Below are 24,802 nucleotides of genomic sequence, written 5' to 3'. Positions count from 1 at the left end.
TTAATTTTTTGTGTGTGTTTTTCAAAGATTATCTTTTAACATAATGCTAAGGTATGGGTTAGATCACTGTATTTCACACTCAACTCTTTACTGGTTATTGAAAAAAACAATATTCACATAGTTTTACCTGTAAAATTAACAACTATAGTTATTCTTTATTTGAAGTTTGGATAAATGCTCCCCCTTCCTCCCCCTCTGCGTACGCTATTGTAGTGTGGCTTTTATTCAAGGTCGAGCCTCAACTAAATTGCTTTTGCCTTCTGCTGGAAATCAAGAATAATGAGAAGGCTTCTTACATCTGTTACCAATGTGACGTTAAAACAAGAATAACTTTACATTGAAAATTACGGAAACAGAATGGTTATACGTCAGAATTGTGTTTTCTAGTTCTGCGTCTATTATTTAGATCATTTAATACTTCAGTGTTTTGCAAAAGTTATATTTTTTTTTTAGAAATAATGTATTATTTGTTGAAACATTTGAATTCTAGAAAAAAACTGAACATTTTACAAAACGTATACACAGTTCTATCGACCCGGTCTCTTCCCCCCCCCCCCCCCCCTCCGTGAAAGTAGCCTCCGTGACGACAGTTTACAGACGACAATGAAAAGATCAAACAGAACTAGATTATCTGCCCCTAGTAGCCGTCACTAATTCGTCTCGGCTCTACGATTGTAAACATTCGGCGTGAACTACAGCTCACCAGACTGGTGGGGTTGGGGGGGGGGGGGGGTGATATCGATATGGTCTGTTGCGCATGCCTGGTGTGCGTACGTGTTGTTGGTGTCCCGCATGGTCCCACGTAGAGAATTATAGATATACGAGCCGACCCGCTGCGTATCATACGCCGATATTTAGTTATTCTTTTTCTACTTTTCAGTAATTTATAATTTGTGAATTCGACAGTACCAATGCTGCCACTGAAAATATTTGCTTAAAAACACTAAAGCCCCCACCATACGTGAAAACAGCCTCCTCTAAGTTTCCTCCTCTAAGTTTAAAATCGTTTCAAACTAAATTACCTGCCCCTAATAGCCGTCACCAAACCCGTCTCTATGATTGTAAAATGTAAACAGCGTGAGCCACAGCTCACCAGATCATGTGAGGGGGTGGGGGTGGTAGCGATAGAGAGGAAGAGAGGGGACTGCAAGGAGGCGCTTGCAGCTTGTTTTCTAACGGCTCCCAGAAGAGAATTATATATATAGATATAGAGATAGATAGATGATCTCAAGCAATACAAAATACTAAATTTTAAGAAATTACTAACTTCCATCACTTGCATTGCTGTTACATTTTCACCTTATTAAAAACGCGAATGTCTTGATACAGAGTGGAAATTTGTACGGTTCCATGGTACGATGTTACATGTTAGATCAGAAGCTAGTGCATGGAGAATAAATATTATTAATATATATTAATATGTCAAAGTCTACTAACATCTCTTTATTATCTGCTTATAAAAACTATTTATAGTCGGGTAGATGAGGCCCGTTAGCTGGGGACAGCCACTCTTCTAGGAGAGACAACTCCAAAATCAAACAACTGCTGCCTTGTAGTTTTTTCTTTGTTGGACAAAGGCTATGGAAGCAAATCCATAAAGAAAAGCAGGCTGAAATCGGAGTCAATGGCCTCATTGGCGCATAAACAGTTGACACGTATACTTAATTGTGTTGGTGGGGATCCTTTTCAACACTAAATTTAAGAACGAAGAAGAAGAAAAAGAGGACTAATTATAGGAACCTGAAATAAACTCCAACATTTGTAATTATTTCGGATATATGCAGCTTTATTTTAGAACATTACTATTAGAATAATTTTTCAAATGAGATAAATTATCTCACACAAGCACACATACAATGACGCATCAACAAAAGTAGTTTGAATAAAATTAAATAATACTCTAGAATTGTTTCGTTTATGGTTTTTTGCAGTCACAGCCTCAATCTCGTTTAATAGAATATAACAGGTGTCGGTCCAGTCTGATCCAGTCTGCCTAACATGGAGATGCCTTACAACATGTAGCCAGAGATGCCATCCACGGAGATTATAATGATCATCAGAGGGGAGCCGGGCCTTTTCCCGAAAGACACTTGACGGAATGCCGTTTGTCCGAAGGCCGATTTCCCGAATGGACACTTGCCCGAATGCGACAAATGCCCGAATGGACACTTGCCCTAATGCGACAAATGCCCGAATGGACACTTGCCCAAGTGTCCATTCGGGCATTTGTCCCATTCGGGCAAGTGTGCCCAAGTGTCCATTCGGGCATTTGTCGCATTCGGGCAAGTGTCCATTCGGGCATTTGTCGCATTTGGGCAAGTGTCCATTCGGGCATTTGTCCCATTCGGGCAAGTGTCCATTCGGGCATTTGTCGCATTCGGGCAAGTGTCCATTCGGGAAATCGGCCTTCGGGCAAACGGCATTTGGACAAGTGTCTTTCAGGAATTTGTCGTAGACCCCTATCAGAGGTACATCTCACATAGACTATTAGTATTCAAGTCTATTTTTTTTTTTACCCCACTCACTAGTAAAGTTACCCTTTAGAACCTGGCGGCCATGGAGTAGATGCAGCTTTTTTTTTTAAAGGAGATCTAACTACAACACAGTTTTTCTTTCAGACTAGACTTATTTCTCAGGGGGGGGGGGGGAATACTTAAAACTTGGTGAATGGAAAAACAGTCACAGAAAAAAAAATCGAAAAAGAAATCACAGTTTTTGTTAGGAAAAAGTCACAGAAGTAAAGTCACAGAAAGAAAGTCAAAAATGTGTAATAAGAAATATTGTGATTTACTTGTTAAGAAATGTAAGATTTTGGGTGTGTATAAATATGGGTGGTGTCTTTAGTAACTGTAAAAGCTTTATGGTTTTTAATAATAATCCGACTTTGATCTTCACGATACGTAAAAGTACAAAAGATAATTTACACACCTGCCTCACATTTTGTTACATATTTATTTAAATATTTGGTAGAAAATAAGTAATGTAGGCACATCGTATTTTTATATTTTTTTTGCCGTATGGCTTTTATCTTTTTACTTCGTCAACATTGTGTGTTGTTGATGGTTTGCTTCATCTTATTTTCATTTTGTATCGGCTCTAATTTTTTTACAAGCTTTTATTTAACTCACTTTCTGTCTGTCTGTTTAGATCGAAACGGCCGAGCAAAATTGCAGGCACTTCTAACTGACAGATACGGTTCGTAATTGGTACGTGGGTCAAGACATGAAGACAATGTATCGTGACATTAAATTTGACTTAATTGGTCGCCTGATTAATTTTTTATGAATTAATTAAAATTTGACCAAATTAGTAAGCAGTTCTTTCCGAAGAGCCTGGTACGTCGGACTCCCAAGTCCCCTACATAATAGCCTGGGGGAGGAGAGGTGCAAGACTGCCGGGAACCAAGAAAGGTTTGCTCTCGACCCTAACCAGATATCTTGTCTTTAAGCTGCGGCCTTCACGTGGCTTCGGAAGAGTGCCACTAGTCGGACCAAGCCCATGACCCCCCCCCCCCTAATGGGTGCGGAATAGCTAGTGGTAGCCAACAGCAGCTAGAGGTTTTTGATCTGGCCGAGTAGAACTGCTGTATGCGCTAAGTTCAAAGAATGGCCGAACGCCCCCCACGATCAAGCTGGGTACCAGGCGGTAGGACGACGTCCCGCGTCAGGTGGGTGGGGAAGGAAAGCCCGGTGAGAGCCGACGGAAGTAGCGACCGATGTGTGGGAAACTCTTGTGGTCGGAGTTTGCTACACTGAGGCCTGCCTAGCTAATGGAAGTCAACCTTCTGAGCCGTTTTCCGTATAAGGAAGGAAGGAAGGAAGTAAGCAGTTCTATCCACACGCGTCATCACTGCAAAAGCGCGTCATCAAGTTCAATAGCTGCGTTTTGGTTTTTAGTCATGTAACTCTAAATAAAAACATGTAAAGTACTAAAACATTTCATAAAAACGTTTTAATAACAAGCTTTTATTTATTATTATTACTCGTTATTTTTTGTTTTTCTGTGAGCTGGTCACATTAATAAACTAAGTGAGAAGCACCAACTGTCGAAATTTAGTCCTACACACCAAACTGACGCAGCTTTTTTAATGAGGTTTCCACCAGCACGTTACCAATCGTCTATTTATTTTAGACGTTTGCCTTGTTTTCTAGAACAGTGGTATTTAAATGTAAACCATGTCGGCACTTTATTGCTTTGATCTTAGTTGTTGAGGCGCTAGTTTGTCCACACAACCACCGAGACGCCCCAGTTTAGTTGTTAGGGCGCTAATTTGTCCACACTACCATTGAGACACCCCAACTTAGTGATGGGGCGCTAGTTTGTCCACACTACCACAAACACGCCCCGGTTCACGCTGATAGTGAAAGAGGCGTCGCGCGGCTCTTGGGACACGGCCCCTGGCGGAGGCCCCTAAGGTGATTCAAGTAGTACACCTATCACCCTGTGCATGACACTCAATAAGCGGACCAAAGGTGTCAAGGGGATTTCCGTGGGAAGCCGTCACTCCAATATTTAAACAAATGTTAGACCTATCACATAGTCCATCGCGGGAGTGTACTCAAAGACTTTCCAAATTTTCATTACAATAGCATGAAGGGTATGGTAATGCATAAAAGACGCACACACAATGTTCTCACGTACAAATGTAAGTACCCAGTTCACTCGGAGGGAAACTTTCTGATTTAGGGGACATCCATAAATCACGTCATCCTTTTTTAACGACGCGCAAAAGGCCAGACCCTCACCTCACAGTATTAATTTATTATAAATGTTCAATTAATTCATTTACTAATAATATAAAAATAGTCTTACCTTATTTTATGAATAAGATTCATCAAATTAATTAATAGTATGCTACTAAAGTAATATCCGTATAACTAGTGTCTGATAAAATGTGAGCGTGTGATAGTGTCTATAGATTACTATAGAATAAAGATAATCCAACCGCAGCTACAGTATTCTCTTTACAAAACAACCATCCAGTCAAAAATTACATTTTTTAATTATGAAAAAATTAATTATGGTCGGCTGTGGGCCCCTAAACGGTCTACCCCCTCCCCTCCCCACCCCGCAAGGTGGGGTCTGGTGGCATTGTAGCTCCGCCCCTGTCCTGGACAAATGGTATCCGATTTGGTGGAACACTGATGAATCATTTTACTAAATTAAATTCACTAAATAGTCATATTTGTAATTTGATATTCAATGAAATTAGACCTACGAATAGGCTTATAATTACCGCTTCTATTAAAGACTAGAAATCAAGTAAAAACTACGGGAATACTTTTAAACAATTGTATCTTAGCTTTTGTTTATTTTAACTATTGGAGACATACATTAATACTTTCTAAAACTAGTCTAGATCTAGATTCTAGATCTAGACTTTGTCTAGAATATTTTAAAATTAAAATAGCTCTATTACAGTTGTTTACCTATTTTTCGGTTGTTAGTCGAATACTAGATGTTAGGCTACACAAACGTAACGTAGGCTAGTTTAATTATTACATTTTTACATCATAAAAAAAATAGATCTAAAAATCTAACAATCAAACTGCACCACGTATGCATATCGTGTTGATATGTGTTTTCAATTAGATCTAGATCTAGATATCTAGAACTAGATTCTAGGTCTCAATGCCTATTTTAGATCTAGATCTAGAAGCCCGTGTTGAAACGAAAGGTTAGTTTTAACTTAGTTTTAAGTTAGGCCCAACTCGGCAACTTATTTTTATATTTTATTTAATCTTTTCGCGTCCTCCTTTTCCAAGAAATTTGACTTGTAATCATGTGTATTGAGTGGGCCTATTGTAATGTAAAGTAGAGATTTTGTACACACACTTTGTTCCCCCCATGGCCCATTTTACTTCCTTTTTGAACTTTTGAGTTCACAATTTACTAGGCCTACACTATAGGACATAGGTTAACTTTTATTTTTTAACTAGCCTAATATTTAAATTTATTTTTAGATCTAGTCTAGATCTAGATCTAGTAATATTTACTTTTTATTTAGGTCTAGAATCACTAGATCCAGAGAATCTAGAGTTAGCCTTAGGCCTTACCCTTAGGTCTTCTTTTAGGATTCAGTCAGTTCAGTAGCCAGTAGTATTAGGGTGTGGGGAAATTGCGAGACGCGAAAAGCGAAATGGCGAGGCGGGAAAATGCGAGAAGGGCGCGAAAACGGTCAGTCACGTGACTTTTTTTCTCGCATTTTACCACAACCCGATACTTACGCTGGGTGGTGTTGAAAGCGAAGATTTCTGCGAAAAATTTACCGCACCCGATTTTCAGTGGTATTTGGTCCAGACGTCAAAGACGTTTCGTTTACATTGTTAAAACTTCCGATTTTTCCGTCGCTAGACATACTGATGATTTGTCAACTCCCCCCTCCCCCCATCTTTTGTGTCGACTTAGAATACCACCTTGTTCGAAACCGACGGAAATACCGCCGACGATAGATCAACTTCTTTCTTTTATGTGGAACGCCGAAGCCGCCTGATTTACACTAAAAAAGCTATGTTAGAAAAAGAATTTTAGACGTTTTTCGCGTTTTAGAAAACTGTTTTCATAAATTGTAATAGGAATTGATTAAAATACTCTATTTTGACAGAAATTAGACAAGATTTTAGGAAAATATCAATGTTTTAAAAAAAATTCAACTGCAATTTTGAGGGGGGTTGTAGACTGAGGTGTGACGTCATTTTACTAGGAAGGGGGGGGGTCTGGATTTTTGTGAAAATGTGTGACGGAGGGGAGGGGGTAAAAATCGTCAAAAAAGCGTGACGTCATTTATGAATGACCTCTTTTAGCTTTTAAATGGTAGTTTTGTCGATAGCGGACTTTATTCAGATTATCTACAGACGCACATTTTTTTTCCCATTGTGTTCATATTCGTGTTCTGTGTTAGCACAGTATAAATGGGAGTCTAATGAACTGGTGGGTGGGATGTACTATGTGTGAAAGATGGTGTGATGAGGTGTGTTTGATTAATGCTAGGACTGTTTCAGAAGATTTTGTTTGTAAATTTTGTTTGTAATTAAAATTACTTAATAAAAAAATAAATTAGGCCTACACTTTTTAGAATTGTTTATACTTTTACACTTGCAGAAAATCTCTCATGCTGACAAAATTATACCAATTCACAATGTATAAACATGAGCGGGCTAGATTTTTAAAATTAATGCCGACTGAAACGGGATTTTCCTCTCGCTAACGAGAGCGGGCGATGACAGTAGCACAGCAACGATGTTAGGATTTTTTAATAGATCTAGATATAGATCTATCTATCTTCTTAGTATCTATCTATCTATATATATATATATAATAAAATCTAGATAAAAAATAACAACATACAACACTCGTGTTAAAGGGTATGGCTACATGCTAGTTTATTTTAAAACAAAAAAAAATAATTTAAATAAATAAAGATGAAATAAGCATGAAAAAAAACGTTTTGTCGCAAAAAGTTTCTCGCTATTTACCCTTGATTCCGCAGGTATGTCTCGCATGATCTTCTCGCATTTTCCCGCCTCGCCGTTTCGCTTTTCGCGTCTCGCAATTTCCCCACACCCGTAGTATTATTAAGTATTACTAGATCTAGACATCTAGCACAGAGTTTCTTCCAGGCATCTCTTCGGGGGGGGGGGGGGGGGGGTTGGAATCTAGATCTAGACTAGTTTTAGAAAGTATTAATGTATGTCTCCAATAGTTAAAATAAACAAAAGCTAAGATTAGCGAGTTGCGCAGCTTGCGCCGTGACCTTTGTTGCCATGGTAATCATGGCTGTACCTTGAACCTAAATTCCATGTTTCCGGTTGACCATTGCTAATTAAGGCCGTGTCGCTTAAGGCGCTACCACAGCACACCTGATCTACGCATGACACAGTGCGCATCTTTGTTTTATCCTCAAGAGGATTTAGATTCAAAACCTATTTTAATTTTTGGATCTCGTTTATTATCTTACAGAGGAGCAATGTGCTGAAATATAAGGTAAGAGTCTATAAATAATAAAGTACTTAATATTTAGAAATAGATGCCTAAATGTTGAAAATAGTAATAATTGGGTATTGTAAAATTAACCTATATTTTCAAATTACGATTTCAATGGTCCGCAAGCCTAGGAAGGCTGGCCGCGAGAGAGCCTTAATTTCGCGCCAAATTTCCTGTGATTCTTACATTATTAAAATATCGCATTACTTGATATCTATGATATTAGTATTAGCCTACTAATATTAGGCCCTAATAATTTAGAATTTAGATTAAGTAGCCTACATTTACTAAATTATTACGGTTGATTAGGACAATTAGGTCTAGACTCTACATTAATTTAATTTTAAGATTTTTACACAAGTAGACTTAAATTTTGATGTAGATTTCTAGATCTAGACTCGGAAAATAGATCTAGAAACTCTTGTAACTCTAATCTAGGGTTATGACTCAAATAGGCCTGGATCTAGATCTAGATGATATTATTAATAAGATAGCCTAATAAATTCTGGATTTAGAAAAACGAATCCAGATTACTAGATCTAGCTCTATTGATCTATAGTAACTCTAGATCAAGATCAGACTAGATTTAGAATTTAGATCTAGTAAAAAAAAATCTAGCTTTAGTTAGGCCTAGATCTAGTTTAATTCTAGATCTAGAATCTAGATCTAATTTAATCTAATAGGGCCAACATTAATTTAGATCTAGAATCTAGATAAGTTAAATTAATTTATAGCCTAAGTGTTCATCTAATTATGCATTAAGTACTAAGTTAAGTAATATAAGACATAAGTAGGCCTAGGCCTATACCATTTCAGTAATTACTAATTAGCCTATTTATTTTAATGCAGTACATTTAGATGAACATAATCATTTAATCATTATGTTTGATTAGGACTCGACATTAATTTTTTAGTTATATTTTTACACGTTTTCAGTTACAGTAATGTTTTTATTTTTGCCGAAACTATTCTTAGATTCCATTTCATACAAGTACTAGTCTAGATCTAGAACTTATAAAAATAGTGAGACATTGTTAAATGGTTAAGAATAGATTTAGACTAGTTCAGGTATAATTCTCCATCAATTAGGCCTATATATTTAAATATAGGACCTAGGCCTATGTATATATCTATAACTAGGCCTATATAATAATATAATTTTATAAAGCCCTATGCCCTTAGACCTCTTTATTAAGGACAATTTTAGTACTTGATAATTTTATTAATATTAATTTATTTCTAGACTTGTGTGCCTACAACTTGGGTTAATTTGTTTTCTTTGTACATCTTATTTACTTATAGGCAAGACCAACAATATGTAAAGAGGATTGCTAATGCAATCAGAAACTTGATGGCTGAGATAAAGCGGCTGAGGAGAAAAGAGGCTCGTGACTGGAATAGGTTGGTGGAACTTGTGTACAGCCTTTTCTATGTTCAACAAATGTCTCAGGTGGAAGTACATTTAGTAAGTATGGAGACTGAATTTATTTCCAATTTTTATATTTATTTTATTTACTTTGCAATATGTTGTGCTAGATATATATTTTGTGAAATGGTCTGCTAAATTCTAATTCCATTTGCCCTTCTCTTTTCAGGTAGTTTTCATGGAGATCCAGCTTTATTTAAGGCTCATCTTAAAGAGAATGATGTGGCTGCTGGGACATAACTAAAATCTACATTCAACTGCTTGCAGATCTCAAGAAGCCTGGGGTTCCATTGCAGCTAATTTCTGGTCCTTCGATAAAGCTCAGTTACAAGAACGCAATGTGGCGATCAAATGTACTCTGTTTCTTAAAGTCATGGAAGCGTTGTTGACTTCTACTGAGCCTTTCTTGGTGCGACAGCTGGAGAGGTATCTGATGGGAAATCTGATTGGTGTCCAGCTGACTCATAAGTGGGAGCAAGGTGATCAGGGTGTGTCGCAATACATTGGAAGGACTATTAAAAGGGGGCCAGCAACAAAATAAAAGTCTGCTCTTTACACCATAAGCTACTGGGCAGAGGATGAGGATAATGCTGATTATTTCAGTCATCTGGCAGAATCACTGGTTGTTGACTTTATAGGAATCTTGTTTTTCTTTCTGAATAATAGCTAATCAGAATTTCAGAGTACTTCTTTCTTTTTTAGTATACAAATGAACTTTATTTTTTAAACATTAGTGTTTTTGTAAATTGTTACTGAAAAAATGATTGCTGTGAATTGTAAACTTATTTTGAAAACTAATACTAACAATGTTTATAATTAAGTTTAGTTTTCATCGTGTAAAAAAAATTACATTTTAATTAATTACTTAACTTATTTTCCAGGGTAATTGAAATCAGCTAGATAATCCTAGAATCAGTAGTTAATGTGCTTCAAAAATGTTGGTCCAAACTAATTTATCACACAAGTACTAACGCTTTTTAAAATATATTTTTTTTTTCCTCAGATGTGCTAATTGTATCTAAAGATTAATTATAATTGATACTTTAGAAAATTGTTTTAACACTAAAGAGACTAAAGTGGTCCTAGAAATTTTTCGACACCTATTTTTTTTCCAACATACATTCAATGAATGATTAGATTTACTAGTAATTATACCTTAAAACCAATATTTTAATGTTTATTCCTTGATAATTAATACTACTTTTCTTCTTAAGAGGGATCGTAATGAGACGAGGTTGATTTCTTGTACTGTAGATTTGTTTCTTCACACTAATTATGATTATGTAACTGTTTTACAGTACTGTGATGGTCGTAGATTATACAAGGGCTAAATTTAGGTGGTCACTATGTAGTTGATTTCTTTGCTCTGATAAACATATTTTTTAATTATTGCAAAAAATCTTTTTTTTTACTTTACCATTCTCCTAAATGTTTCTATTTTATTAGACAAAATTAAAATTCATGTGGTAATCTGATTACTGTATTTTAATACTGTGTTTTCTAATAATTTACATTGCATAGTTTAGTAGTAATAAACACTGGTACACACTTTGACAGCTGTTTTCTTTTTATTTTATTCTATACTATAATTTTATTAAGGCCTCCTGATATAGACACTGAATATCAAGTAAGTGTGGGGGGGGGGGGGGGGGGGGCTGAGAAAGTAACGTAAAGGCAACCAGTTGCTACTTCCATTTATCATGTAGTGTGTATGTAGGTCTTCTCTACTTCATCTACCCAAGTAATATCGTTCATTACAATTAGATATAAAGAACTTGTGCAGTAATATGTGCTTATGCATTTCTATTATATAATAGTAGTAACAGTATTAAATATTAATAAATCGATTTACAATAACTAGATCTAGTTTAGTTTAAACCTAGATCTACATTTTTTTTTTACACGGAGTAATAAGTCAATAATAATATATGAATGGTATTAAATTACTCATTCAAATCACATCCAGTCCAGTATAACTTAGACTTTAAGCTTGATTATAATTTTTTAGTTTTTAAAAAAATGCGAATCCCGGATGATGCAATAAAATTATAATTTTTTAATTTTTCGAAAAATGCGAATCCGTGATGATGCAATGAAAAAACCATCGGTGCCAACTTTTTTGCTTATATAACATTGACTTGAATGACGAAGGTCTAAGCTGTTTTAGCCACGCCCACAAATTTTTAAAAGGCCATATCTTAGCTCCTAATTAAGCTAGAGACACAAAATTGGTATCAATGTGTAGGGAAAAAAATCTTGTTTTTTTGTGGTATAATTTTACTTGAAATTAGTGGAGTTTAAAAATTACGAGCAACAGCCTAGCTAAGATACAATTGTTTAAAAGTATTCCCGTAGTTTTTACTTGATTTCTAGTCTTTAATAGAAGCGGTAATTATAAGCCTATTCGTAGGTCTAATTTCATTGAATATCAAATTACAAATATGACTATTTAGTGAATTTAATTTAGTAAAATGATTCATCAGTGTTCCACCAAATCGGATACCATTTGTCCAGGACAGGGGCGGAGCTACAATGCCACCAGACCCCACCTTGCGGGGTGGGGAGGGGAGGGGGTAGACCGTTTAGGGGCCCACAGCCGACCATAATTAATTTTTTCATAATTAGAAAAATTTTTACCGCCCCCCCCCCGAACGAAATGAAATTTATATAATTTATATAGAAAATATATACTTTTAACAGTGTCCGCCCCCTCGAAGAAAGTTTACCGCCCCCCCCCCGAAGATTTCAAGTGCCCCCCCCGGAGATAAAAGTCTGGAAGAAACACTGATCTAGTAGGCTATTTATTAAAGTATTAGTAGACTCTATTACAGTATTAGTTAGGACTTAGCCTTATGCCCAGGGCCTATTAATAAAGAAGTGACTACTCAGAAAAAGATGTTTCGCCCCAGCGTCTCCACCTGGTTGGCAAAAGATAGTTATGCGCAGTGACATAGGGTTAGGGCTAGGGCGCTGCAGTTGTAAACACACGCATGCGCAGTACCATCGGAAACATCACCATTAAACGCAAGTCGTAGTTTTTCTCCGTTGCGCATGCGTATCTTTTTCCGGCTAGAATCGGCCTATTAATAATTAAGTAGTAAATCAAATAGGCCTAGGCCTACTTAATATTTTGTTTAGCCATGTTTACGGTTTAGGCCGCCATGTGTTTAATAAGGAGTTTAGAGTTTACTATAGTAAATACTAAAAAATTTATAATAGCCCATGTGATATCAGCAAATTATATTTCATTTAAGTAATTTTAATCTTCACATTATATCTAGGCTTATTTGTTTATGATTAAACTTGTATTTGCTTAACTTTAAGCAAATGAGAATTTATCAAGTAATTATTCATATTATTGTATAGACTATAGAGGGATCCAGACTTCAAATAATGTAGTTACATTTCCTAATCAACCCTAACAATCTATTAAATAATACTAGTTGATTAATTAACTGACTTTATCCATGGTTTTTCATTTCTATTATTACGTGTTTTTCTATTTAGGTATTTAAATGAGAAAATATGATAGAACCAGATTTAACAAGTATACCTCTTCCTATGGAAACAACAGATATTAAAAATGTAGAAATCAAGAAGACTGCCAAAGAGATGCTGCAAGAAGCTCTCAAAGATCACAAATCTGCAGGAGAAAGTAGTTCGGATCCAAAAAAAGTAAAATCATTCACGTCAATTGAAGCCAGAACACATAATGAAAATGATGGGTCATCATCTCAAAGCATTGTTGACGAGCTGTTCAAAGACTTCATATCTAAGAAAATTGGTGGTGGTTCAAATAAAGACGGAACGGAAAGAAAACGTAATACAAACAACAAAGGTTCAGTTGATGATGAAATCAGTAAACTTCTTGACATGGAAATCAGCTCAATCAAATGTAATACTCGGGATCCCAGCCAGGTTCCAGAGAAGCATCCGTCCCCAGACATAAACTCTAGTTTAAATGAAAAGGAAAGTCTTGAAGACAACGTATCCCCACTGAAGGCAGCTGATGTTTTTGAGAAAACTAGTAATAAGGAATCAACAACAAAGTCTGCATCTCTAACAAATGTAAGCCAGTCGTCCCCAGCAGCATCTGAAATGTCCAAAACTCTTGCGATGGTGCCTCATTCAGTGACCAAAAGAATTGGAGCACCTAAACAGTTAATGATGAAGCTGAGTTCAGAGAGCCTCACTCTCATCAAATCAACAGACAGAATTGATAGAAATGGCAAACTTAGAGAAGAAGGTAACTTTTAGGCTATAAATCTGAAGTTTTCTTAATTACAAAATTAAGGGAAAATATTAAAATATGTTGATATTAATTTTAAAAATTTATAGATTTACATGTTTGGGCATATACAGCAGCTTTAATTTTTAAACAATACAACAGTTTCCTGATAATTTAAAAAAAACAGTCAAAACACTTTGCACAATGTATCAAAAATTCTGATGTGTTTATTTGAGTACAGGTGAGGTGTATTCCTCTCACAGTGACAAGTCTGACAGGTCTGAGTCTGACCTGGATGACTTGCCATCAGAGACAGGATCCATCAGCTCAGACACAACAGGCATCCACTCACACAGAAGTAAGAAGAAATCCAAGCACAAGAAAAAGAAGAAAAAGTCATCCAAGTCTAGAGACAAAGAGCACAGACACAAACATAAAAAGTCAAAGGACGGGGACTCTGGCCGCAGTGATGATGATGGTGACAAGCGAAGTGATAAGGCAGGTTATGGCTCTGATTCTAAAAAAGAAAAATATTCTAGGAGCAGGTCTTCTGAAAAGAAAGAATATGAATCAGATGGCAAGCGGAAGCACTCTCGTTCACGGTAAGTTTAACTCAATTATGCTAAAGTTACTCCAGGAATTGTAAGTTGCCTACAGGGGATAGCTAATTAACTTTAAGAATTGATTTATGTTTGTTATTCCAACAAAAACTAAACGAGTCATAATATGTTGCATTTTCATTGAGTAAAATTACAAAACAAAAAAATATTATTGAACTCTCTCCAAATTTTGTTTTCATTTTTAAGAAATTAATATGAAATTTTTACAGCAATACCTAAAGTCAATGCTATTCACTGTCACACTGTTTACTTAGATCAAGATCACCAAAGAAAAGAAAGAAATCACGATCATATTCCAGGTCACCAAAACACCATGGATCATATGGAAGGTAAGATACATTTTTACAAAGTTTGTGTGTGTGGATCCAATTTTTTCCCACAATTATAATGTAGAGATTTTGTTTAGATAAATTAATTTCCAGTGACCTAGCAAAATATCTTATTTTCCATCTAGTCTTTAAAAATTACTATTACGGGATAATGTAGTCTGATCAGCCAAGTGGCTGAGGTGAGTTGTGTTCACTGATGTTTTCACTACTGATTGCCAACTGTGGACATTAATGAAGGGAAGGTAATTGTTGTTTCACTTAAGATCACGGGTTGCTGTTTGGTTTTAAAGCAACTATTTTTAGTCACGTAGGATGTTGATCTGTTCAAGAGAAACAGAATGGAAAGAATAAATATACTACACATTATTTTTAAAAACGTAAAACTAATTATTTTTTTATTTTTTTAAGTGCTTATTCATTAAAAATTTGAGAAAAAAGATAAATAATTTTTAAAATAACTTTTAAATGCACTAAAAATAACAGAACTAGGTCACTGTATACTTTTTTACTTTCTCGTATATACGAAGTATAGAGAAAGTATTGTAATCGTGTAAAAAAAAAATCGAGATTTTACAAAATCGAGATTTTACACCTCACTGATACGGAAAAACATAATTTTGCAATCTTGTATGTCTGTGTGTAATCACGATAACTTGAGTACCGTTAGAGCTAGGTTGATGAAATTTCATATATACATATTTTATCAAAATCGTAGATCCTGATCAACTTTTGAGCAATTTCCGATAACCGGAAGTGGTACTTTTTTTACTTTGAATTTTCAAAAGCCTATAACTTGAGTAGGCTACTATTTCAGATAGATAAATGAAATTTCACATGTAAGTAAAAGATCTAATTCTCTACTTTCTGTCAAATCTTGAGTAATTTCCGTTGACCGGAAGTAGTAATTTACGCTACTTCCGATTTGTCAAAAACGGATGTAAATTTATAAAGTACTAATAATATTGCGCACTATTATGCACATTTTGTTTTGGCGTTTGCTTGGTGTGCAATTCTTTTTTCTATGAGATTCTATTCTATTTTTAAAAGTTTAAGTAATTAAAAATCATGTCTATATTCCAAGTCATATAAGAATATTCGAGAAAGTTTAGGGAAGATCACTCCCGGTTTATTTGTAAATCAAATCAGTTTTTTTTTTATATATTTTAGTGCATTTAAAAGTTTGTCACTATAAAGGTTTTTATATTTCTTTTATTTTCCTAATACACAAGTTTTACACATGATAGATATTTTCAGCATTTTTATGGTTTCTTTTGTTATAAATTTAAAGAAAACATTTTGGTGAATGGGACGCCAGGCATTATGGTGATAGAAAATCTCCCGGAAGAGATAGATCAAGGTCTCCCAACAAAAGAAGATCCAGGAGCCGTGAGAGAGAGAGAAGTCATGAAAGGAATGAAAGAGATTTACGGTTACAAATTGATAAAGCTAAGTTGCGGAAAATTGCCATGTATGTAATTTTTAAAAATATATTTTCATTTATCCTTCCATTAGTAAAGGTATCTCTATTTTGTCGCTAAGATTGTTGTATTGACTAAACATGATTTCATAAGTATGTATATTTAAAACAACGTAATTGCAAATAATTCTATAATTCTATGATTGATTGCAAGGTAATTCCTTATCAAACATTGCTTTCTCTGCCTGCTTAGATTACAGGAGTGGATTTAGGGTTGACACCAAGCTTAATAACTTAATCAACAAATATGAACTTTTACATGACCCTTCCAGTAATCAAAGAAATAACAGTAGTTTCAGAATGTTCATAGCTTGTACTTGCTTCTATTTTTAGCAGATTTCCTCTGAGAGTGAATAGTTAACAACTCCCATTTTTTAATTCAACAGAGCTAATGCGCTACAAAATATGAGGTCTGGTCAGGGTCCTCGAGTAGACCTTACAGCTGTCAAAAGTGGGGGGAAGTCAGTTGAGGAGTTGACAGGTATAATTTTTTAAACTGTTGTCAACTACACAGCTAGGTCATTGTGCGACTATTGATGTGCCTGTTGAGGCTTTCATCTTAAGATATTAAGTTATCTAGCTAGACAAAAGACCAAAGAGGCAACTAACAAAAGATTTCATAACAATAAATAAATTTAATTAATTAGGAGACCAACAAATAATTACTATTGGTAAAATATAAGTAATATTGTTATGTTAATAAAAACATTGTACTGTCTCAACACACACATACAACTTGTCTGTTAACTTAGCACACACTTTTCCCATGAATACATGTCATTCCTTTGTCTCCTGTATACACACACACTCAATATCAAAGTGTGATTTGAAGTTGAGGGGACACATCATTGGACAATTGTTCACTGGGTGGGGGGGGGGGGGTGTTAGTAGTTTATAAACATTAACTTTTATTGATAATTTCTTATTTGAAATATTTACTTCTCAAATAGCCAATTGATTTTTTTGTGTATTTTGTTCAGAGTTCTGTAAAAAGATATCAGCCAAAGGCAAAGACAAGCCAGAGGTTGAACTCAGTGACAGCAGCGATGATAATTTGATGCCGTCAACTGAAGAAGATGATCAGCTGATACATCATCCTTTTAAAGTCAGGGAATTGAACACTGCCAGCATCAAAATGAACATTCGAGTATGTAGCTGTGTCGTCACATTCCTCCCATCAAAGCCTTTACAATATACAATGGACCATCTTGTTTTAATAACCTTTAACTAAAAATCTGGTATACCATAAAGTTGACTATGTCAGTTCTATTTTTTTTTAGATTCTTGCTTTAATTTATTTTAAAGTACTAGCGGAAAAAAGCTGCTCACTTGTATGAACGCATGTGTTACATAAGCTGCTTTTGTTTTGTTCCCAGAATGCTAAGATAAGCTGCTTTGTTTTGTTCCCAGAATGCTAAGATAAGCTGCTTTGTTTTGTTCCCAGAATGCTAAGATAAGCAGCTTTGTTTCGTTCCCAGAATGCTAAGCAGCTGCCCGTGCTGACACCTGTTGAGAAACAAGCCCAGCAGGCAGCTCTCAGACTAACATTCCCAGTTTCCAGTGGGTCGCACCACAGAGCCAGTGAGTCAGAGTGGGTTCCAGTGGTGAAGCCAACTCCACCTGCACCACCAGCAACAGCCCCTGCATCCAGCCAGGTAAAAATAACATTTCACCCACAGGCTTGTATACACTGCATATTGCAAGACTGCTTTCATAGCAGGGTAATCCCTATCCTAGGCACAGAGATGAATAGACTCACAGATAGTTAGCAGCATTTCAAGATTGGAACACAAAATTGTTGCTTTGTACCTTATTCACTGTCACTACACCTTTAGTAAATTAGTGTTGGTCATCTATTTCTGTAGCCTGCATAAAGTACAATACCTTGCAATTTTCACAAATTTAAGTATGGTACCCAGTGTGTTAATTATCAACAATGTATGAACATAACAATGTATATAAAACAAACACAGTCGATGGCTGTGGCTCAGTTTTTTATTTCGGCTGCATTGCTTCAAAAAAAAATATTTGTACAACAAAAGTTTGGTTATACTACTTACCAAACATAATGAAAAAACTAGAGTAACTAACCTATTTATTGTTATAATAATAATAATAATTATAACCAAATAATAAAATAATATAACAGATTTTTTTTTTGTGATGACAATGTATTTTATAAAATGCAAACACTTTCACTTTCAACTTTCCCCAAAATCTATTTTTAGAATCATAATCCCGCACTAAAAAGATATTTGCGCAGTTTTATTCAGTACGCCGCTAATTAAATTTAATAAGACGGTATACCAGCCCCTAAGACTATGACACTAGATCATCAGGCCGGAAAACCGGCTTTTTGGACACGTATGCCAAATCTTGAAGCCGGTTTTCCAGCCTGTGGGGCTCAAAGGATTAAAACACAAATTTCTTATAATAATAAACTTAATATTAAAACACAAATTACTTATAATAATTGCAGTATCTAACTGACAAGTGACATAGAAACCAATAATTTCTCTATGTGAAATGTTTGTCCACAGAGTCCAGCAGCCCCCCCTCCACCACCTGCGGAACCTCCCAAACCTGAAAGTATATTTCCTAACCCTGTTGAGGCACAGGTAAATCTTTTATCAACATAAAGTAATTTTTTTTTTAATTACTGGCTTGCTGATTTAAAAAAATGTTAAATTGATTTAAAAAATAGCGTAACATCTCTGTTAAATGTTGTAAATGAATCTATTTCCCCCCAGAAAATTGATATAGGAACCATCATATCAGAGAGACTACAGGCAGTCAGAAAGTTGCAGGAGAATCCATATGATGTTCAGGCCTTAACAAAAATGCACAAAGTTCAAGAACAGGTAAGGAACCCAGTTGTTTTGTAGAAATATGCAGTGTGCTAGTTTAAATAAATCTTTTCAGTAGCAATTGTTTTTATGTTTTGCCTTCTTTTTCTTCAGTAGTAACATACCACGTCAATATTTGTCACTTTAATTAGACATCCTTTTTTTTTGAACCGTTGGAATAATACATTATTACTAGTGCCATTTTCTCTAGTATTGAGAATGTTAAAAAACTTTCATCATAATTGTGTATTTTACTTTTGCTAGGCCAGTATGTGGGCCACATCAAAACATTTGCCTGGGCAATTTACAGGAAGTACAGGCGCTCATGTTCTATCACAACAGGAACTCATTGGGGATAAAAGACATCAGGCATGGGCTAAAAAGGTTAAAAACAATCTATATAATATTTTTATTTTTAAATTGTTGATTCTGGTGGCTTCTTATAAATTTATGTTTGCACTAAAAATTTACAGAAGTGAAAATAATATGTTTAAACACTTATAATGATATGTTGTAATGTATACCGATACACTGCTATAAATTAATCACGACAGGTCTATAAAAAAAATTCCTATAAAAATAAATATGAGTTTTGTTTCTTCGAAATAAAAATATATAGGACATCGAAAAACAAAATTTCTGCTTTTCAAATTATAATTTCCTTTTTTTTCTTTTTCTTTCTTTTCAGTTGCTTTTTTCAATTTGCCGTCAAAATCAGACGGTCAAAATTAAAATAATCTTCTTCGTTTCCCTATATCATCAAATTTTTCTTTCGAAAGATCTGATGATATGCTGTTACATGACCTGAAAATAAGTCTTTGCTTTCCTGATTTTCTTTTTTACAGGTTGAAACTTCGGCAATGCGCAGCAAAAGACAGCCTGGGCCTTTTTACATGCCATCACACTAGTCAATTGTGCTGCAGGAGAGCAGCTCAAACTGGTTACATCTGAGTGTCATTTTTATAAAAAAAATTAACTCAGGATAACTCTGGTGGTTTTTTCCACCCTAGTGTGATGGTATGCAAAAAGCTCTTTTTCTTCAAAAGTTAGATATATCTAAAGCTTATATTGATTTTAAAAGATATTTTAAAATGAATATCTTCAATACCTAAAATTAAAATATTTAAAATAATTTTTTGTTTTAAATTTATCAAGCTTTATATATATCTAGAGCTTTTTAACTTTTGTTTTTAGGTTAATTTGGTATAAGGTGAAATATGTTTTAATTCTGTGTGATAAAATTTTTCTAAAGCTTTTCTCTCAACAAAATTTTGCAAGTCTTTTTGTCATTTAAACAAAACAAAAAAGAAATCTCATGTGTCAAAAACTAAATTTCTATACCTTAAAAGTTCATTAAATATCTTGGAGAAGGAACAATATTCTGCATCCAATTAGGTGTAAAGCAAAAAATTAAAATATTTGAAGAAAGTAATCATGCCAGATAAGATATATAAAAGGGTTGATGTTGAGCCATATATTGCAGAGGGCTTCAGAGCCCATTAATGCTGCCATGTCATATCGAGAATCAAGGCTTTTTTCCTCAAGCCTTGTTGTTGTTGGGTAAGTACCCACACTGTAATACACTCAGCTTTAGTTTAAGAAGTTAAATTCTATCAAATAGCAGACACCGTGATACATTATCTGCTGCAATAAGCTGAGTGTTTACATGGTGGGCGGGGCCAAGAACTCAGTTGTTGGGTGTAAATTTAAGTTTTATTTCAGGTCATGCTTTGCTCCAGCTTTTCAAAACTTCCTGTGAATTTTTTTTTTTTTTTAAATCTAACATTACTCAGAAATAAAACTTCAATATGAGTAGACAATACAAATTTAACAACTATGTATGTTTCTATGAATTGTTTACACCTGATGTCATCTGTGATTGAATGTGTTGGAGGATGATCTGTATTGGTTTGTGTTTTTACCAGACCCAGTTGACTCAGGCTGCTCCAGTCAATGGTGGAATTGGCATGTTCTTACTTCAGAAGATGGGCTGGAAGCAAGGGGAAGGTCTGGGCAAAAACAATGAAGGAAGCAAAGAACCTCTGATGCTTGATATCAAAATTGATCGGAAAGGTAGTTATCAATTTTTTTCTCTCCCCATAAATGTTTAGTTAAATAAGTTACTTTAGACTAGAGTAATGTTAACTAAATCTTTCTGTATACATAGATCATACTCAGGCACAAGCAGTAGTTTAAAATATTTTAAAACCATTACATAGTGTTTATGGGATGGCGTGGCCTAGCTGTAGAAAGCTAGACTGGTTCAAACTAGTGGAATGTCCCTGAGTCCATCCAGCTCTGATGGGTACCTAACTTACATTAGGGAAACAAAGGCGGCTGGGCATAGTGCTAAGTGCTGACCACACTATCCCTTCATATGCTGAGGTCTCTGAAGCAGATGAACTCTACTTCATCTGCCCTATGTGTCTTGGGCACGAACAGGAAATGATGATGATATAGTGTTTAAAATGACCACTGATGATAAAATTGAAAATGCTATCATAAGGTGACTTTTATACATGGAATAAAGTTACAGTGCAATGATAATTTATCTTAAAAACTATTTATCATCCAAAAGTTGTTTCACTATTTATTATTCATCTTATACAACTTACAGAGGATTATAGTTATCTCTTGAAAAAAAAATTATCATAATTAGCTGACATAGATTAAATACATTTTAAAAATATAATTTACCATCCTCTCCTATCAATCAACTAAAAAAACAAGTAATTTACCATCCCATTCCATTCAGTCAACTAAAATAACTGAAAAATATACTTCACCATACCCTTAGACAACTAAGATAACTGAAACATAATTTACCATCCCTTCCAGCATAATTTACCACCAACCACCCACCTCCTATAACCCACTGACATGACCTTTCCCCACAGGTCTAACAGCAGCAGCTGAGAGCAACAAAGTGAAGACTGTCACTGCTGGAGTACCAAGGGCTAAAGATTTATCAAGTAACTTCTTTTTTTAAACTTCTTTATTTAAGACATGCTTTTGTCTTAATATATTATTTGTTTAAATTGAGTATTTGCATAATTATATACTAATATAAGGTGTCTATAATATAGATTATAACTTATCTTTTTATGCTATGTTATTTTTAGCCTGTTAACAAATGTGATCAAGATAGTTATGTTGTAACCAAGTTTTGTTCTATTAATAGACAAACACCCTGTCTCTGCATTAATGGAGTTGTGCAATAGAAGGCGGTGGGGAGCTCCTGTGTTTACAGTTGTTGAAGAGAGTGGTCCAGATCATAAAAAGAGTTTCCTCTTTAAGGTGCTCATTTTCATACTGTTTACTCAGGATAGATTTTTTTTTTCCTATTGCTTATGTCATTTCTTGAGTATTTAAAATAGTCTTTAATGGGCACAACCCCATATAAACTTTCTAAAGTGGCACGACAAAATAATTCTTATGACTTTCAACTTTTGTTTATCAGTCATTAAAAACCTGAAAAAGTTTTACCTTCACTTTCACTGGTCAAGACGAGAATCAAATTTTAATATTAGCCTTTTTGGCAACAGAACCTGTTTAATAACTAATAACTTGTCGATAATAAAATTACTTGATTTTTAAAAAAAATAAAAAATATAAACATACTAAAAGAATAAGCTGGTACAAGTTAACCATATTAGACACAATATTGATGTTTCTGGTATTTTACTCCATCCTGTACTGCTTGTGTAGTAACCATGATCTCTCTCTTTTCCCCAGGTAAAAGTTAACAATGTAGAGTATCAACCCAGTGTATCAAGTACAAATAAAAAAACAGCCAAGGCACAGTGTGCTGCTGTTTGCCTGCAAGAAATGGGCCTTTTGCCCAGAGATGCACCACTTAACGTTTAGAATTTTATTTTTATTGCAGTTATTTATTTAGAGTAATGGTAGTTTATTTCTTTTTTATCATTTTATTTAGTTTCATTTGATTTTTGTTTGTTTTTTTAAAGTTATAATTTAAAAGCTTTCTTTTTTTTAAAACCACTTGTTTTTAATTTTAAAATATTGTTTAATTCTTTTAGTTTGTTTCTTTTTCTTTTTTATATAAACTAGTTTCTACTTTTTAATTTGCTTCATCTTTATCTTTCTGTTAATGACAAGATCTCTTATAAGACTACAGCATTTTAAAAAGCTTTTGCGCTTCTTGTACTATCTTGTATGAAGGTGGAAATAATGCACACTTAAATTTTACTCATCAAATTACTTTAACATCTGCAGCAAAATTATAATTTATTTACAAATAATATATTTTAAATAAGTATTTATTACCATTAATTTATATTTCAATGAACAAATTTGCAGAAGAGGGAAATAAACATGTGATTGTTAATTCAGAAAAGCTTAACTATTATTCCTCTAGATGTTCTCCATCACTAGCATCTTTCCAGTGTCACTTGATTTTGTAATGCAACTGACAGTCAAAATTGTTTTTGCAATCTTTAAACATTATTTAACCAATGTTTTAACATAGAACATTCAGTTTGAATTTTATGCATCAGGGTGTTTTATTTTTTTGTCAGATGTGAAACTTATCTGTAATTTCCCTCTTCCCCCCCCCCCCCCCCCCCAACAAAGAAACACCACTTCACATGTAGGTGGAAGTCATTAATAAGATGGTTGTTTTGATTGTCTTAATTAACTGATAATTATGTAAATCATTTATTGGTAAAGCTACATAACTTGGAATGTAAAGTTGTTGATAAGCATTGTTTTACCTCAATGCTTTAGTATTAATATATTGTCTAAAGTAACTGGCTAATGGTACATATCAATTTTTTTAAGGATATGTTGATTAGTTAATTATAACAATTTTAATAAGCTTATCAATACTAAACAACATGGAAAATGATTTACATTGTGTTAACTGTACTTGTGATTTAGATTTACAGTAGTTTATCAGCTTACCAATACCTGATACATTTTCAGGCTCATTTTTATACAAAATTATTACTTTTTTTTTTTTTAGTTAAGTAAAATAAAACAAAAAATTTATACATTTTTTAAACCTACATCTAATTAGTTGAGAGCACATACATTGTGTAAACCTGCAACTAATTAGTTGAGATTGAGTGCACTGATGGTTAGCAATGAAATTTTCTAACATTTATTTGTAAATGATAAAGCTGTTATTGTAAACATGAGCAAAATAATTGTACGAATTGTTGCACATGTTTATGCAAATTGTAATAAACTCATGCTTTTATTGTGTGGTTTTTTTGTTGCTCCTTTTTAATACTTTTTTACTGCATTTTAATAGTGACTTTCATCAGTACATTACCAGTCTAATTATTTAGAATCAATACACATCAAAATGAGTTGACAAAAATCTTTATCATTGTTGTTGATGTGGAAAAAAATTGTGTTTTTGTCAATTTTACCTTTACAGCTACTGTAAAAAAATAAATTTAATAAAGCTTAAAAAAATATATATAAAAATTAATATATTGAGAATCTATATAAAAGCTGAAAATGTTGAGAACTTGAAACTATGGTTTTTGTGTTTAAGGCTACTTTTCTATTCATTTTTAACCTGAAGTTCTACAATCATTGATTAGCTGTACGGAAACACTATGATAGATCTTCTGAAAACCCCCACATTGTAGTAATATGTGCTCAGAGCTTCGCCGATAAAACATTTTAATCAAATTATACTTTTTTAAACCACACTACCTAATTATGCCATGTTAATGTACGTTTTCAATGATAAAATGATAACAACCAAACTGTTTTTGGCTTTTTTTTTCTAGTTTCCGAAAATACCAAAGACATCAAATACATCCATATTTATTTTAATAAAATTGTACATGATTTTAAAAATATTTAATGGGCCTTTAGATTAATTTCAAAATCAATTTTGGTTGGTCCCCATTGGCTT

The 24,802-nt window shown here is 34.2% G+C and overlaps 1 protein-coding gene across 6 annotated transcripts in view; it reads left to right on the top strand.

Moving 5' to 3' along the window:
• LOC131936528 (protein SON) overlaps positions 1–23,490 on the top strand; it is a 104,149-nt gene extending 80,659 nt beyond the window's left edge. The window contains exons 1-15 of one of the 6 annotated variants that reach the window (XM_059293557.1): positions 5,445–5,677; positions 12,917–13,655; positions 13,879–14,239; positions 14,512–14,586; positions 15,875–16,054; positions 16,450–16,544; positions 17,044–17,210; positions 17,542–17,718; positions 18,604–18,681; positions 18,814–18,924; positions 19,174–19,293; positions 20,835–20,982; positions 21,807–21,881; positions 22,091–22,206; positions 22,645–23,490. In XM_059293557.1, coding sequence (XP_059149540.1) covers positions 12,935–13,655; positions 13,879–14,239; positions 14,512–14,586; positions 15,875–16,054; positions 16,450–16,544; positions 17,044–17,210; positions 17,542–17,718; positions 18,604–18,681; positions 18,814–18,924; positions 19,174–19,293; positions 20,835–20,982; positions 21,807–21,881; positions 22,091–22,206; positions 22,645–22,776 — 2,556 coding nt within the window. In that variant the 5' untranslated portion in view covers positions 5,445–5,677; positions 12,917–12,934 and the 3' untranslated portion in view covers positions 22,777–23,490. Of the gene's footprint in view, positions 1–5,444; positions 5,678–5,815; positions 5,917–12,916; positions 13,656–13,878; positions 14,240–14,511; positions 14,587–15,874; positions 16,055–16,449; positions 16,545–17,043; positions 17,211–17,541; positions 17,719–18,603; positions 18,682–18,813; positions 18,925–19,173; positions 19,294–19,754; positions 19,927–20,392; positions 20,983–21,806; positions 21,882–22,090; positions 22,207–22,644 lie in introns of those variants that run through there. The other 5 variants (XM_059293559.1, XM_059293558.1, XR_009386068.1 and 2 more) reach the window with 5 other exon arrangements.
• The last annotated feature ends 1,312 nt before the right edge of the window (positions 23,491–24,802 follow it).

This window comes from Physella acuta, unplaced genomic scaffold, assembly GCF_028476545.2.
Source record: "Physella acuta isolate Inbredline_101_S28 unplaced genomic scaffold, ASM2847654v3 ptg000179l, whole genome shotgun sequence".
NCBI lineage: Eukaryota > Metazoa > Mollusca > Gastropoda > Physidae > Physella > Physella acuta.
The sequence above is the reverse complement of the archived record's forward strand: the minus strand, read 5'-3'. Positions and strand labels throughout refer to the sequence as shown.